The sequence below is a fragment of the Hyla sarda genome, chromosome 1 (assembly GCF_029499605.1).
Source record: "Hyla sarda isolate aHylSar1 chromosome 1, aHylSar1.hap1, whole genome shotgun sequence".
NCBI lineage: Eukaryota > Metazoa > Chordata > Amphibia > Anura > Hylidae > Hyla > Hyla sarda.
In genome coordinates, this window is record NC_079189.1 from 513,825,235 (window position 1) to 513,841,467 (window position 16,233).

The 16,233-nt window shown below is 39.4% G+C and overlaps 1 protein-coding gene across 9 annotated transcripts in view; it reads left to right on the forward strand.

The window, feature by feature from the left end:
- KIAA0825 (KIAA0825 ortholog) overlaps window positions 1–16,233 on the forward strand; it is a 406,103-nt gene that overhangs the window by 305,560 nt on the left and 84,310 nt on the right. The window contains exon 20 of one of the 9 annotated variants that reach the window (XM_056538051.1): window positions 13,917–14,007. The exons of 7 other annotated variants lie outside the window; for them this stretch is intronic. In XM_056538051.1, coding sequence (XP_056394026.1) covers window positions 13,917–14,001 — 85 coding nt within the window. In that variant the 3' untranslated portion in view covers window positions 14,002–14,007. Of the gene's footprint in view, window positions 1–60; window positions 80–13,916; window positions 14,008–16,233 lie in introns of those variants that run through there. One more of the 9 variants, XM_056538085.1, reaches the window with a different exon arrangement.

Genomic DNA, 16,233 nt, shown 5'->3' on the forward strand with positions numbered 1-16,233 from the left:
CTGCATGTGTTAGAATCTCTTCTCAGTTCTTTTTTTAATCTTTTATTCATCGCATTGCAGGTGATGAAAAATTTATGCCTTGAGTCTGGCAGTGAAATAAATGCAAAATGAAAACAGAAGCGGTTTATCCTGACAGCTTAAATATCTTTATCTAGCATATGGCTGCACTGTAAAAATCACTAGGTGACTTTTAAAATCTCCCACTTGCAAAAAAAAAAAAATCAAGAATTGTAAAATGACGAACAAATTTATCTGTCCCAGATATCAGCAGTAACATAAAAAGGGGTAATAATGTGATTCTGTCAATTAGCTGCTCGCATTAGGAAAACGGGGTATTTTATGTAAAACAAAGATAATAAACTGGTACAAAAGCCTAGGGTACTTAATGTAATTTCCTGTTTAATAAAAAGAAAACCTATGTAACACTGGACAATAATAAAGTAAGCTGTCGGCATTGGAGGAGATAGAGGTTCTATCTGCAGACACGTATCGGCTACGTGTTGCTCTATCTTGACACAAGGTAAATATTTCATGTCTTTTGAGTAGCCTCAATGTTGTCATTGTTTGCTTCATGATGCACTATACCTACAATTTTAAATATAAAAAATATAAAATATAAAATATAATATAAAATATAATATAAAATTCTAAAAGTAATTTAGTGTGACCATTCCTGCTATGATAACATCACTATATGTAAATTCTCAGTATTTGAGAAAGAAGCAGAGCTACTGTAGGACTCTCAGAAAACATTGATCATATTGATCTGGAGCTTGAGTACTGTCCTTAATACCAGAATTTGACAATTGTGCTACCAGAGGCAGGACACTGAATCGTGCTTCACGTTAGAGTGAATTGTTAGCACTAAGCCACTGCTTGCCCCCTGAAACATTTGTCCACTGGCCCCAAATAATTTGGGCAAAATAAAGAAGTGAATGTATGCCGACTGAGGTTCCAGGGAGTGTACTTTTACACTTGAACTGTTGTACTTTACAAAATCCTTGCATAATGACTAAGAACTATCCCAGGCCAGTAGATGCAGAGATGAAAATGTGTAGAGCCGAGCAAACAAGGCCAAAATCACCTCAAACACCACCTGAGACCAGTATCAAGTTATGCCTGATATTAAACACAAACATTAAAGGGTACCTCTCATCAAATAAACTTTTGATATATTTTAGATTAATGAATGTTGAATAACTTTCCAATAGCATGTTAATGAAAAATATGCTTCTTTCTATTGTATTTTTCCCGATCAGTCCTGTCAGCAAGCATTTCTGACTCATGCTGGAGTCCTAAACACTCAGAGCTGCCAGCCAGCTTTGTTCACAGCCAAACAGGCTGTGAACAAAGCAGGCTGGCAGCTCTGAGTGTTCTCCTTTGTGAACAAAGCAGACTGGCAGCTCGTAGCGTTTAGGACTCCAGCATGAGTCTGAAATGTTGCTGCCAGGACTGGTAGGGAGACCCCTAGTGGTCATTTCTTCAAAGTGGAAAATAAATAGAAAGAAGCATATTTTTTAATAACATGCAATTGTAAAGTTATTCTGCATACATTAAGCTATAATATATCAAAAGTTTTTTTGATGAGAGGTACCCCTTAATGTATGTCCTATATGTCCCAATGCATTTCCCTACTGTTTGATTAATAACAATATTTTGGTTTATCGAGTGGACCAAAAAAAAAAAACGGGATTAAACAAACATTAATGGGCATGGGTGCACAATTTATTTTGCCATGCCCACAAACAGCTTGATGCCATATCCAAATATGGACCACTCACTCAGATCCTGTGATAAAATGATGCTACACTGTAGTGTTGGAGGGATCCCAGGACAGGGGGTCTCCTTTCCTACTGGCAGCGGCATCTACAATTTTCACACACTAGAATAAATACTAAAAACAAGTCTAAAATCAGCTAATGATTCTGCTCCTCAAAGCGTCGGCCTGGTAGCCAAATAACTTGCTTTCCTTTTTAGCATGCACAAGTTTTTTATGAAGGGCACTGTGTTTTCTATTAAGGCTATGTTCACACTGAGTAATTCAAGAGTAATTCACGCTGAAAAATTTACGGACGGAAAAAAGAATTTAATTTTCGTGCAAAATTTGCGCGGAATTTGCGCAGAATTGCACACAGAAATGGGGGAGAAAGAAGTTAAGGGTTTTTCAGTGTGAATTGCGTGTGAATTCTGCGCAAATTGCGCGCGAAAACGATGTCTGGCAAATTTTTTTTTTACCATTCACTTCTATTGATTTCTGCTACCGGATTCCGCTTGAAGAATGAACATGCTCATTCTTGAAGCGGAACGGAATTCATCGTCGGAATTCCGCTAGCAGAATTTCCGTAGTGTGAACAGGACAGCGGAAGAAAACATTAAAGTCAATGGGCAGAGGAGATGTGATTTAATTTGGACCGGAGAATTCAAAGTTCAGAATGAGTGTTTGGATGGAAAGAGGATAAATCCGAATTAGTGCTGGACTGAAGCAAAGTGGATGAAGAAATGCAAGAACTGGTCAGAAAACGGATGAGGACTTATTATTTTGACACACTGTTATGAGGCTGGGTAATCATATAGGGATGAATAAACATTGGACCAGAGAAGGAGAGGGCAGCAATGGGACAAATATAGCTAAATAAGTGACAAAACTTAACCAACATCTTTTAGGAAAAATTATGGCCAGGTTTTAGTATATAAAGTTTTACGGAAGTGTGGGGTTATCAGATGAAGAAGCGGGCGGAAGAAGACATTGAACATACAGCAGCAGCATGCCTCCATTACAGAAAATACCATGTAACATACAGATTTGCATTAAGTTATTTCTGTAAGATGCTGAAATATTGTTTAACCTATCATGACATTAAAGGTGCGTTCACACATGCGTATTTTCTGCTGCAGATCTGCTGTAGCAGATTTTGCTACCCATTGAAGTCAACGGGCAGCAAAATCTGCAGCAAAAATATGCACTTATGAACACACCCTAAATCAACTGCATAACTAACTGTACGTATATAACAAATAAACAAACGTAATAGCGGCATTGCATAGTACAAAGAAAACTAGGAACTGATGTGTCCAAGCTTATATTCATGTCTCTTCCACTCGTATAGAGGGGAGTCCTAAGCATGCAACAACCCTCTTGGAAATCCATAGACCCTTGTAGGGTTTATCAAAGAGAGACAATGCTTTTTACTGTTATAGTTTGTCTTTTGTGACCTAAACCAGTGACATGTTGTGAACAGAATTGGTTTAATAGATAAAAATAAATATGGAAATAAAAATTGTGTAAATGACACCTCACATGGAAGATAACTTACATATATCTATTTTGCATGGATGTACTTAATTCTGAATAATTTTGTGTGTTTATTTAAAATGTATGGAAAAAATCTTGTGTCCCCTGAGAATATTCTAAGGTGATGTTCATGGTTACACAGAATCAATTGTCAAATCTAACAAGCTAGAAGGGGATGAAATATGATTTATCATTCATGATATTGTCATACATAGCAATTTATGGTAATGGGAACATAGTGCTATGAGTAACCATATGGAGGACTGTATTTATAATTAGCCCTTGATGTTCTCTGAGCCCAGAGGAGCTTATAGAACAAAGGTTCCCCTGAAAAGGTGACCCAATTACATCTTCACTAACTCTGGACATTTGTTGTTAAGGCATCCATTCTGTTTATGATCAAGGAGATATCTGAGGCTGACTTTTAGCATTGCAATGTAGCATTTCTACCACTGCTAGAGATGAACTGTTAATAAACTGGAGCATGATTACATTTTCTATCATAAAAATAGTGCCCTATAACTGCATTACAGCCTTGAGAACTATGATAGGGCAAACATAAAGGGACCTTTCTATACCTCTGTATCCTTCTACCTTTATAGTGAGGCATACAAGGAATTGGCATACTAGAAGCATTGTTTCTATGTTTTACGAATAGTACCTGATGTACAATACATTTGGAAAGTCTTCAGAACCTTTCACTGTTTATGCATTTTGTTGTGACCTTGTGCTAAAATAGAAAAAAAAGTACACTCCCCCCCCCCTCATTATTCTGCATTCCCCATAATGTAAGTGCTAAGACTCTTTACTCAGTACTTAGTGTAATGCCCCAATGGGTGTGGACTTGCTGTGCCAATTATCGGTTTGGCTTAAGGCCAATTTAGGAGTGGAGTCTAAAGCCCAGATTTATCAAACGGTGTGAGAGGAATTATAGAGTGATTTTCCCACAACAACCAATCATAGCTCAGCTAACAAGCTCTGGTAAAGTGAAAGCTGAGCTGTGATTGGTTGTTGTGGGAAAATCACTCCTTTTCCAATACGGGCCATACACAGGAGAAGCCAACAGATGCAGAGGGATCAGGCAGAAGCAGAGTCTTAAAGAAGAACAACGGGATTGAAAAATGTATCCCCTATCCTAAGGATAGGGGGTAAGTTTCAGATCACGGGGGGTCCGACCGCTGGGGCCCCCGCAATCTCCCGTACGGAGCCCCGGCTCTCTGGTTAGAGAGGGCGTGTTGACCACCGCACGAAGCAGCGGCCGACACGCCCCCTCCATACACTGCTATGGGAGAGCCGGAAATTGCCGAAGACAGCGCTTCGGCTCTCCCATAGCAGTAAATGGAGGGCGCGTGTCAGCCCCCGCCTCGTGCAGTGGTCGACACGTGCTCTCTATGCAGAGAGCCGCGGCCCCATACGGGAGATCGTGGGGGGCCCCAGCGGTCGGACCCCCCGCGATCTGAAACTTATCCCCTATCCTTATGATAGGGGATAAAATGTTAAATCCCATAGTTCTCCTTTAAAGGCAGGCTATGGTGAAACATGGGAACAGGTCAGGAACAAAACAGACACCTTTGCATGTAGATAACTACACTGTACCTCAGGTACTACAGGAAGGAAAGAGTGTCCTTATATAGGTAGTGCCTGGCAGGGATTTAGGGGGGCCTGAAAGAGGGACCTGCAGGGATGCAATCCCTAAGGGGTGTGCCTGAAACTGTTGCCTCCTGTGACAATGGCAGGGAATATGTCGCTTAATGAAAGGTGGAGGAGCTGTGCATAGCCAATGTAAGGCTATGTTCACATGTCAAAATGTCCACAAAGAAAATCTCTGAGCGGACATTCTGCAAAATGTGGGTGCCGGCATGCCGCCCCCATACTTCACTGTAGGGACGGACGGTACTGGATAGGTGATGAGCAGTGCCTGGTAAAACCGCGCCTGGTGGTGAGCAGTAACTGGTAAAACCACGGTGTCCCGACACACAAGGAGGGTCTCTACATTCCTCCTCAGCGTCCGATCAGCAATTGATTGCTCCATGCCTGATAGCCAGGCTGGAGCAATTGAGCGCCGATAACACTGATCAATGATATTCTATGGCATAGCATTGATCAGTGTGTGTAATCAAGGTATTGCATTTTATAGCCCCTATGGGGGCTATAAAAGTGTAAAGAAGAGTTAATAAATGTGATTTAACCCCTTCCCTAATAAAAGTTTGAATCACCCCCCTTTTCTGATTTAAATTTAAAAAAATATATAAATAAATATGTGCGTAAATGTCCGAACTATAAAAATATATTGTTAATTAAACCACACGGTCAATAGCATACACGGAAAAAAAATCCAAAATAGCGTATTTTTGGTCACTTTTTATTCCATAAAAAATGAATAAAAGGCGATCAAAAAGTCCCATCAAAACAAAAATGTTACCGATAAAAATTTCAAATCACAGCACCAAAAATTAGCCCTTATACATCCCTGTATGCGGAAAAATAAAAAAGTTATAGGGGTCAGAAAAGGACATTTTTTAAACATATTATTTTCGTGCATGTAGTTATGATTTTTGCCAGAAGTAAAACCAAATCAATTCTATAGCTAAAGTAGGGTATCATTTTAATCGTATGGATCTACAGAATAAAGATAAGGTTTCATTTTTACCGAAAAATGCACTACGTAGAAACGGAAGCCCCCAAAAGTTACAAAATGGCTTTTTTTTTTTTTTTACCTACAAATATTTTTTTATGATTCAACCGTAGATTTTTTTGTAAAATGACTGCTGTCATTACAAAGTACAATTGGTGGTACAAGAAATGAGCCATGATATGGGTCTGTAGGTGCAAAATTGAAAGGGTTATGATTTTTAAAAGGTGAGGAGGAAAAAACAAAAGTACAAAAATGGAAAACCGCTCAGTCCTTAAAGGGGTATTCCGGGTAAAAACATTTTATCCCCTATCCATTCTATGCGGGTGCTGAATCTCCAGTTTCAGAAACCTCCGGGTTTCCGGGACTGGGGACGTGACGTCACACCAGGCCCCCCGCGATCAGACATCTTATCCCCTATCCTTTGGATAGGGAATGAAATTATTTTGCCCGGAATACCCCTTTAAGGGGTCAATGTTGCAAGATTATATTATACTTGTTGTCCAAGAATTATTGATATATTTGGGAAGTGAAGATTAACCCATCTGTCAAATCCTGAAGGCACCCACAATTGGCACATCAGAACTGGACCATAAAGCAGAGAAGGTGGCTGGGAATGTACATGGGCTTTGAAGACTGAAACGCATTCCTGGGCATTAATGAAATAATATTTCAAGGGTCTTGGGTATCTCTGGCATATTCATACTAATATGCTAAGGCAATTGCCAAGTCACTGTAAGATCACTGCCAGGTTACACATATTATAAGTCTGTGATGAATAATATAAGAGTTTACTTTAAGTTCACATGGCCACTAAAATAAGTTCATAAAAAATTGAAGTGTAAATTAATGGAAGCATTTATTAATCCAAATGGGGTGAAAACAATCGAAAAGTTGCATAATTTTTTCATAAATCCTGCAAGCCTGTGCACTGGTGGTGGGTTTTCAGACAGGACCGGAGTGAACACAGACGAGTGCTATTTCGGACCTCACGTCTATGCCTGTGCTTCAGCTGAGACAAAGATGATGCTGCAGCCGGACAGAACAATCTTGGATGGTATAGGGACCCCTAGTGTTTTTATTTTTAATTAGCCTTGATTTCTATAAAAAGAAGATACAATTGTTTTATTTAAGTAAAGTATATTCGTAAGAATAATGTTTTGCCAAATTGTACAACATATAAAAAGTTTTTAATTCTGACAGTGACCATTTAAGTCAATGATTACACCGCAGGTCCATTGTGGTTTATAGTGACGTACCTCAAAGATGTGATGTCAATGGGGCTTTAGTTATACAGATTGGAACAGATGTGTCAGACTATCCTAACTTCTTTATCTTAATGTGTTAATTGTCCTATTGAAATGAAGCATTGCCAAAACCAAACTGTATAGTTGGATACCCAGTAACTATACCTATAGTAAAGATAATTGGAGATACTTATTATGATGCATTAGCATTACTGTACTGATTTAGACTTGACATTGAAATATTACTCCCTTGCAAATTCGGTCTAACTAGTCCAATAAAGACAAGGTCGAAACAAAAGCATTTTTATGACATTAATTTTTATTTGAGCTGGTTTTTATTTGGTTGGAGGCGATATATGTTTTTTAATCTTTATCTATTAAGCAGCTCATTTATCTCAACTATTTTTAAACTTTTTTTTTTGGGAAAGCAACTACGTGGCTCTCATTTCTTTTTCATCTGTAGATTTAATATTGTCATGAATAAATCTAAATTGTTTGCTTCTTTATTTCACATTCCTGGAGCAGTGTAAGAGCCTAGAGAGGTTTGAAGTGACAGGATTACAAGCAGTCTTTTGCATACACGGCCTTCAGGGGAGAGCAGCTACCTTGCATCTAATAAGCAAGAAAGTGAATTCGTTGAATAACGAATTAAGTGGCGTAAGTTGTGATAACAAGAAGCAAATGTAACTTCAGACAAATGGTATTTGCTTTATGTGGGGTTATCGAAGAGAGCTGGTACTCTGCCAAAGGGGACTGGAGGAAAAAAAAGTTGGGCTTGTAACTGAACAAGGACTGTAATGATCCAGCTTTCTCCAAGAGTCTTTGCGTGCCGCTATCAAACCATTCATCTCCAGTAGGGGCAGAACCTGGATTCTTGAAGACAAGTGATCTTGTTTATAATAAACATTCATTGGGAGTTTTAGATGGGTCATCCAGCAATTAAATAGAGATGTCTAATTGGTTAATCCATATTAGGGTCAGCAGCTGGTAACAGAATAAAAGCTCATGGCGCCCGACGTGCACATTTCAGAGCTAAATTGAATTATTAATCTACTCTTTGCTTCCCGGTATCTTCACAGGGACTCCTAACCTGCCATAATGAATAAAACAGAACTACTGCTTTACATTTTCATTATCATGAATTATACTTTAAATTGCAAATGTTCTCCTGTTTAGCTTGCACTGCATATCTCAACCTGCGTTTGCAAATTATTTGCGCTGCTAATGTATCTATGTGTCTGTTTGTTTGTGTTTTAGCTGCCTACTACTAGAAAAAAAAAGAGACAAATGAAGTTTGCAATCAAAATTAAGTAATTTTTGTTAATCTATCACACTAAATAGTGCTGGCTGTGTTGCATAGTAAATATTTGTTTTTTTTTTGTTTGTTGCTACATAATTTAGAAGGTTGCTCATTGTGAATAATAAGGTTACAGTCTATTGTGAATAATACACCATGATCCACTGTTACAAAGCTTTATTGCAAAGTGACAAGATGTCCATAATGGGCCTCCATGTAGGTCATGGTAATGCTATTTCCCATTGTGTTTCATGTCACGCCCCCTCCCATAGACATGAATGGAGGTGGCGTGGCATGACGTCACGTCCCCAGTCCCGGAAACCCGGAGGTTTCCGAAACTGGAGATTCAGCACCCGCATAGAACGCAGGGAGATGCGGGGTCTCAGCGACCAGACATCTTATTCCCTATCCTTTGGATAGGGGATAAAATGTTTTTGCTCGGAATACCCCTTTAATAGGTGAGTGGCTGTAATGTCTGCCTGTCTATTTATTTTTATGTCTTAGGCAACTTATTTGATTTACTTTTGAACAAAAACACAATTATTGTATGGGGGTAATATCTCATAATGTTTATGAAGGGACTTCTGACATAGTGTACTGGCTCAGTGGTTAGCACTGTTAATTTGCACTCATGGGGGGCTTGGTTAAAATCTAACCAAGGGGACATCTGCAGTAATATGCACGCCCCCCTGTGTTTGCATGGGTAATCTATACATTCTAAATTAATGTATAGGCTCAAATTGACTCAGGCTTATAGTGAGGTTGACACTATTTAAAATGGTCTCCACAGTTTTTCAGTCTGTGCCTCTGTTCCTCCTTTATGGTCACAAATCTCTTCTCCTTTCGCAAGCAAAGAGATCTCACTTACGGTCAGCTCACATTGTCAGTTGCATTGCTTACATAAACAAAGATGGCCAAGGCTGTGAAGAAGTGCTGCCGCTTCCGGGTGTAAACTGGAAGCGGCGCATGTGTAGTTGACAGTGTCAGCTGACAGTATATGAGATGTCTCTGCTCACAAGCAAGATCTTAAAAAGAAGAAAGATGTATAGTAATAAAGAGGACGTTAAACTAGAAGATGCAGGCCAGAGGACAGGGTGCACGTACCTGGAGAATGAGTGCACCAAGAGCCTCAGTTACATAATTACATTTTTGGCCATAATGAAGTAACATTTTACAGAAAATTGGCATGTTTCCATGTAATAAATACTGCTTTTTTGTTTACTTGTGTGAGCATACCCTAAGATTCATGCATACTTACTCATTATTTAAAGCACACATGTCAGATCCCACAAAAATAGAAAATTAATATGTTACTCAGTACCTTATCCTTACCATGTACACCAAATGTATGCTCCATCACCTATAATTATTACAAAAATCCCTCTTTTCATTAGCTCACAGTGTTAGAATTCCTCTAAGGGGAAGGGGGTCATATCCCTCTCTTGTGGTGGTGGTGGGAGGTGATTGGTGTGTCTGCTCGTGCAGCCTTGACCATGAGTTATCTCTTGTCCATGACTCATGGACAAACCTGATGCTGCTGAAGGACTGGTTAGTGTCCCAGTAGGTATGGGGACCCCAAGTGGTGGGATTTTAAGGAGACATTTTCTTTATTGAATATAAAAAAATATATATGTAAACAACCCTATTACAAAAGTTCTTAATTTTTCTTCAGTTACAACATAGAAAACGTTTTTGGATCTGACAGTGCCCATTTAATACTGTTACAATTTTGACTTTTTCCAGCTTTTACTTTTTTGTCAAGGTTACAATTCATACTATGCAAATTGTTTTCAATTGCTGTTGCTTATATAGCACCAAACTATTTTGTAGCACTGTACAGGGACTATAATCACAATCTAAATTTCAGACACACCTATAAAAGGACAAGTTTTATAGAAAGCCAGTATGTTTTGGAGATTGGAAGGAAACTGGAATGCCTATAAAAACGTACAAACTCAATGCCGATGTTACTCTTATTCACATTTTATTCAGATGTAATTCCAGCATTGTTAAATGATGAGGTCAGATCAATGACAATTGAACGAATATAATGGACCGAGTAGTCTGTGTTATGTATGACCCACATGTAGTGCCATGTAGTTCACTACGGACTCAGCTATCACTTTTTCTCAGTAACAAAAGAATTCAGCCATTTTTGGAAAATTCACTGAGACATCCATTGATCTCTCATTAATTTTTATGTATTATTTGCCTAAAGCTCCATGCAAAGAAGCATACCAAGGCGCCACTAGCTCTGGGAAAGGTTTTTGTGATCTTAAGAGGTGGCATCAAGTCCTTGGCTGTAAATATATGGGTCATGGAGAGAGATGTAGTAGGGATGTACATGAGCGCTTTGACTTGTATTCAGTGTCTCCTCTTAGGGGATTCATTATAATAATAACATACAGGGATTAGGTGCACTACTGTGGTAGATGTAACAATGACATTGACTAACCCTCAACACTGATGTTAAAATTGAGACATTAGCCAGTATATCCTTATATGAAGGACATACCTGAGCCCACACACCAGCGCCAAGGTTTCTCAAGTGGCTCGGGACCTAGCACTAACCTACCTGTGCCTGATAAGCAAAACCAGGGGCCAGTGGGCAATTACGGCAGCATTAAGTCCGACTCATAGCTTGCTCCCAGTTACCTCCAGTGTGGACTGGGCACACTTACAATGGGAGGAGGGAGAGAGGCAGACTATAAGCCCCACCCAAGTTGGCTGAGTATGTTTGCTGGCCTCACAGGTGAACCTGAATGCAGCCTAGAGTGGTAAAAAAGGTAGGGTCTGCTCCCCCAGTATATATGCACAACCGCATGTGGGTTTGAGCACCTCCTGCCTGCCAGTTGAGACCATCTCTCTTTTTCGCTATTTAAGTCTTATACTTGGAGATGTAAAAATTCACATTTTCTGCACCTTTATTACCATTTCTAGGCTGCATTTCAGGTTCACCTGTGAGGCCGGCAAACATACTCAGCCAACTTGGGTGGGGCTTATAGTCTGCCTCCCTCCTCCCATTGTATGTGTGCCCAGTCCACACTGGAGGTAACTGGGAGCAAGCTGTGAGTCGGACCTAATGCTGACGTAATTGCCCACTGGCCCCTGGTTTTGCCTATCAGGCACAGGTAGGTTAGTGCTAGGTCCCGTGCCACTTGAAAAACCTTGGCGTTGGTGTGCGGGCTCAGGTATGTCCTTCATATAAGGATATACTGGCTAATGTCTCAATTTTAACATCAGTGTTGAGGGTTAGCCATATGTCACTGTTACATCTACCACAGTAGTGCACCTAATCCCTGTATGTTATTATTCTAATTGTTACACATCCGCACCGTTTATCTGGTGTAGGATGTTAATGTGGCACTTGTAGTCTGTTGCAGGCATCCCCCACCGTATGCATTTTTATGCTGGGGATCACCCTTAACAACAGACTAAAAGGGTAGGATCTGCTCCCCCAATATATATGCACAACCACATGTGGGGTTGAGCATCTCCTACCTGCCAGTTGAGACCATCTCTCTTTTTCGTTATTTAAGGCATTCATTATAATTAAGAAAAAAAAATAAGCACTCCACTTCTCCCAGACCCAAATGCTGGCATCATGGCAGATAAACAATAAGATTCCTCTTTATACATTATTTCATTGTTTTTTCAAATTTAATTGTAGTTCATAATATAATCAAATGACGCTTTGTATACCTTTATGCTGTAATTTTACTATACAGCACTTTAACTGTATGTGTTAGCCAATATGTGTATACATTCACATAACGTGTGCATATTATCACTGGCTGTGACTCAGGCAACATGGTTAGATATATTGCATGTTTCCTAGTTATAGCCTTAGGGATTTGGTATATGGAGTGGAGTACAAGTTAATGATGCATATCTCAGTTCCATTAATATGCCTGGCAATAATATGGCAGTTAACTAATCAGGAGCCCGCGGCTTAAAGGTACATTGCTACCCCCATACATTCTTGGAGGCACTTCTACCTTGTATAAATGACTGCTCCCGAGTTTCATTTTTTTAATTACTACAAATATTTTATTTAATCTAATTTAGGTGAAACTAATCCGGATCAGTATTGAAATAAATATACCTGCATGTATAATGGCTATCGATTTTAGCAAAAGTGAGAAGGGCTGGGAAGTATATTATGTAGTCATTTAAAGCTGTTCTTAAAAAGTCTACAATTGACAATCCCCTTGCAAAATGATTTGTACTTGAGAAACCTGCAGAGTTTAAAAGTTCAATGTAATTTTACAGTTTAAATCATTTTAACAGCTCCATTTTGTATTTACTTGAAAAATAAAACAGATTTTCCTCTTATGATGAAGAAACTGATTGATGGCATCAACACTTGGTTCAAGAGGTTGAGAGGTATGCATGTGAAACAGGGTTATTGAGGTTACTGAGTGGCTTGCCAAGGCCTTAGTTTCTTGAATTATGCCTATGCTGAATGCGAAAAATAAAACAAGTTGTCTGTGACCTACGTCAGCCACTTGGAAATTAGGTCTAGTCTGTCTGATGGCTGGGTTGGTGGCCATAGTGTGAGCTCTTTTCACATTGTTAATAGACTTTACAAGGCTTACCTATATTATATTGCTTGCTGGTTGTCCTACGCGAGGCTGTGTAAAGTAACAAAAAATACAAACTAAAATATTGCTGGAAATAAAAAGCAAGCTTCAAGGAAATCTCACTGGTCTTTTTCTGTTCCCCTGTACTACTTAATGTGTATTTCTGTCACTGAAACATGTTTGAAGATAACATTAGTATTAATAAAATGAATGGGTATGTATTGTCAGAAGATTACCTATTGTTTAAATGGGTATTCTGAGATTAAAAAATAAACCATACTTACCCTGGTCCCCTTGCTAGTGCTCCTAGTCCAACGACCTTCAGTTCCCAACTGACTGGGTTTATGCAAGAAGAATTAGTACCTTCCTAGAGACAGTTAAATATCACATAATTCAGCCTAAAGGAGAACTCTGTTTTTTTATTTTATTTCTTTGCTCCAATTACTTTTAGTGCTCCATTGGTGCCTCTGGTGTCCTGCTCTGGTCCGCGGCAGCAATTGTCTTCCTGCAGCGTGACTGTTGTCTATAGAAGCACCCGGGCCCAGTGTGTTTTACTGCAACTCAGCAAATTGCTGGCCTCAGCGATGTCCCGCCTTGGCCAGCCATTAGCTGAGCTGCAGTATGAAGCACTTGGCTGGAGTCACCGGGGGAACGCTGAAGGCAAGTAGATGTTTTTATTTTTTTATAACCCACACAATGGACAGAATTAAGGGAAAAAAACATCCTGATGCAGTTCTCCTTTAAAGTGTACTTGTCACAAAGAAAAAAATAATCAAGTTTCTGTCACTTTTATTTATGTTGACTTTAGTTCTGGTCAGATATGTGCTCCCTAGCCTGCTCACTTCCCCTGCATTCCTCTCCCCAGCAGGGGGAGTGTCCCTGAGAAAGCGGTGTCAGATTTCACTTCCATACTCTGTGTCTCTCAGTGCCTGCTGCAGGGATCCACATGACAAGCTGTAAGTACATAGATGACTCAGCCAGGAACTTAATATCAAATTTACCTGTATTGGTACATCTAGTGGCCGTAATTATAACAGCCAAATATAGGCTAAAAACCACAATATTTTTAAAAAGATATTTATTAGAGATGAAATGACTGTATCTGCAACATATCAATATTTTATGTTGATAAAATCAATGTGTTCTATTTCTAGAATAAATTGTAAATAAATTGAATTTAGCATCTGATAACCCAGAACTTCCTAGAAATTGTCTCTTGTGAAAAAAAAACTGCAGGAAAATCTAGAATCTGACAAGACCAGAAGTAGATACCTGAGCAGAAGAGTAATTCCGACACATCCCTGTAGTGGTAGCAACATATTTTTGGGCCTCTCTCCCTGTATGTTCTCTGTTCTTCGCGTTGAAAATATTTTAGCATGTGACCGTACCAGTTAGTCTGTCTAGCAGAGTCACCGCTGATAAATCTAGGATATTTTTACGTGTCTTGGTAGTCATGACATTTTATGTGTGTAAAGCCTTAAATCCTGTTTACTTTGAGGATAGCCTTGTTCGCTTGTCTGTGAAATTCATGGATTTTCGATCTCATTTGTGCTTAGTTGTAAGTCTGGTCTGTCATGGTTCAGGTGTCAACAGCTTAGATCACATCCTTTCTTATCTGACCATTAGGATATAGTGGTATTTGTGGATCCCTAATTGGTAACAGGTTTCTTTTATGGTTTCAATATGATCTAATAAATAAAAATATGTAAGATATCATAAAATAACCAGGCTGTGATGTTTCTGTATTTCTCCTTCTCACCTTTTATTTTGTATGTATATGCAAGAAATTTACAGAAAATGAAAGGGGGAAGGAAATAAAGAATCATGGTATGAAAAGATAAACTAAGAATACAGTGATCCCTCAACTTACAATGGCCTCAACATACAATAGTTTCAACATACAATGGTCTTTTCTGGACCATTGTAAGTCGAAACCAGACTCAACATACAGGCCCTCATTTACTATTCTAAACCCGACCTCTTTTGTCGGGTTTTTTTGTCGCATCTTTGTCTGCGCCATGTCGCAGACATCGTGCGCCAGTCTGCGACACAATGCAACATTTTTTCCCGACGGACCCGATGTGGATTCTCCCAAACCCGAAAAAGGGGCATAACCCGACATTTCTGAGCTTTCCCACGTATTTATAAAGGTTTCCAACCCGAATTTGTTGTATTGTTGTGGATTTTTTCCCGACAGCTCAGAGGAGTTGGAAACCAAAACCAACAAAACCCACGTGCGACAAACAGGATGCGACATAATAATAAATACCAGGGGAAAAAAGCAGTCGGGTAAGAAAGCAACATAGACTTACAACCCGATTTTCTTAGTAAATGAGGGCCACAATGTACAGACAGTCCAGATCTGCGAAACGTGTCAATGGCTGGAAGAACAGATCAACCAGAATGGGCATTCACTGGTAAAACCCCTGTATTCCTGCAGTGTATGCACTGACTGATGTCTGGTAGCGCCCCCTACAGTACAGGGAGGTATTACATGTTCTGTATACTTTACCTGTACCAGGGTTAGCTGCTCCTTTGGACATCAGGTGACGGCGGCTCCATCTTACTTTTTTAGGACATTGCGTTTACTGTACAGGACCCTGAAGAAGCTACTGTCCTCTACATAGACCATTGTTTCCCAAGCAGGCTGCCCCCAGCTGTTGCAAAACTACAACTCACATCATGCCCGGACAGCCTTTGGCTGTCCGGGCATGCTGGGAGTTGTAGTTTTGCAAGAGCTGGAGGCTCCCTGCTTGTGAAACACTGACATAGACAGTGATTTACAGCTCTTAGCAGCTCTTTCTTACTTTTATATGTAAGGATTTGCTTTATCTATATTAGTAATCTACTTATTTTTCTTTAATTTTAACTTTTTCCTATTTTGGATGACATTTTGGTGCCTTTAGAACCAATTACCAGGTTTCCATAGAGTTCTGGTCTCAACATACAATGGTTTCAACATACAATGGTCGTCCTGGAACCAATTAATATTGTAACTTGAGGGACCACTGTATGGACCACCGAGTCATTTATGGAACATTTTTCCCCATTACAAAAAACATTTTCAACAAAGTGGCTCCTTAGACCTGGACGGTGGTCCCTTTTCAAATGATACCTCTAGTCCTGTATAACTTTCTGTATATAACTTGTTTGGTAATTGACTGTACTTGCTATGCTTTATC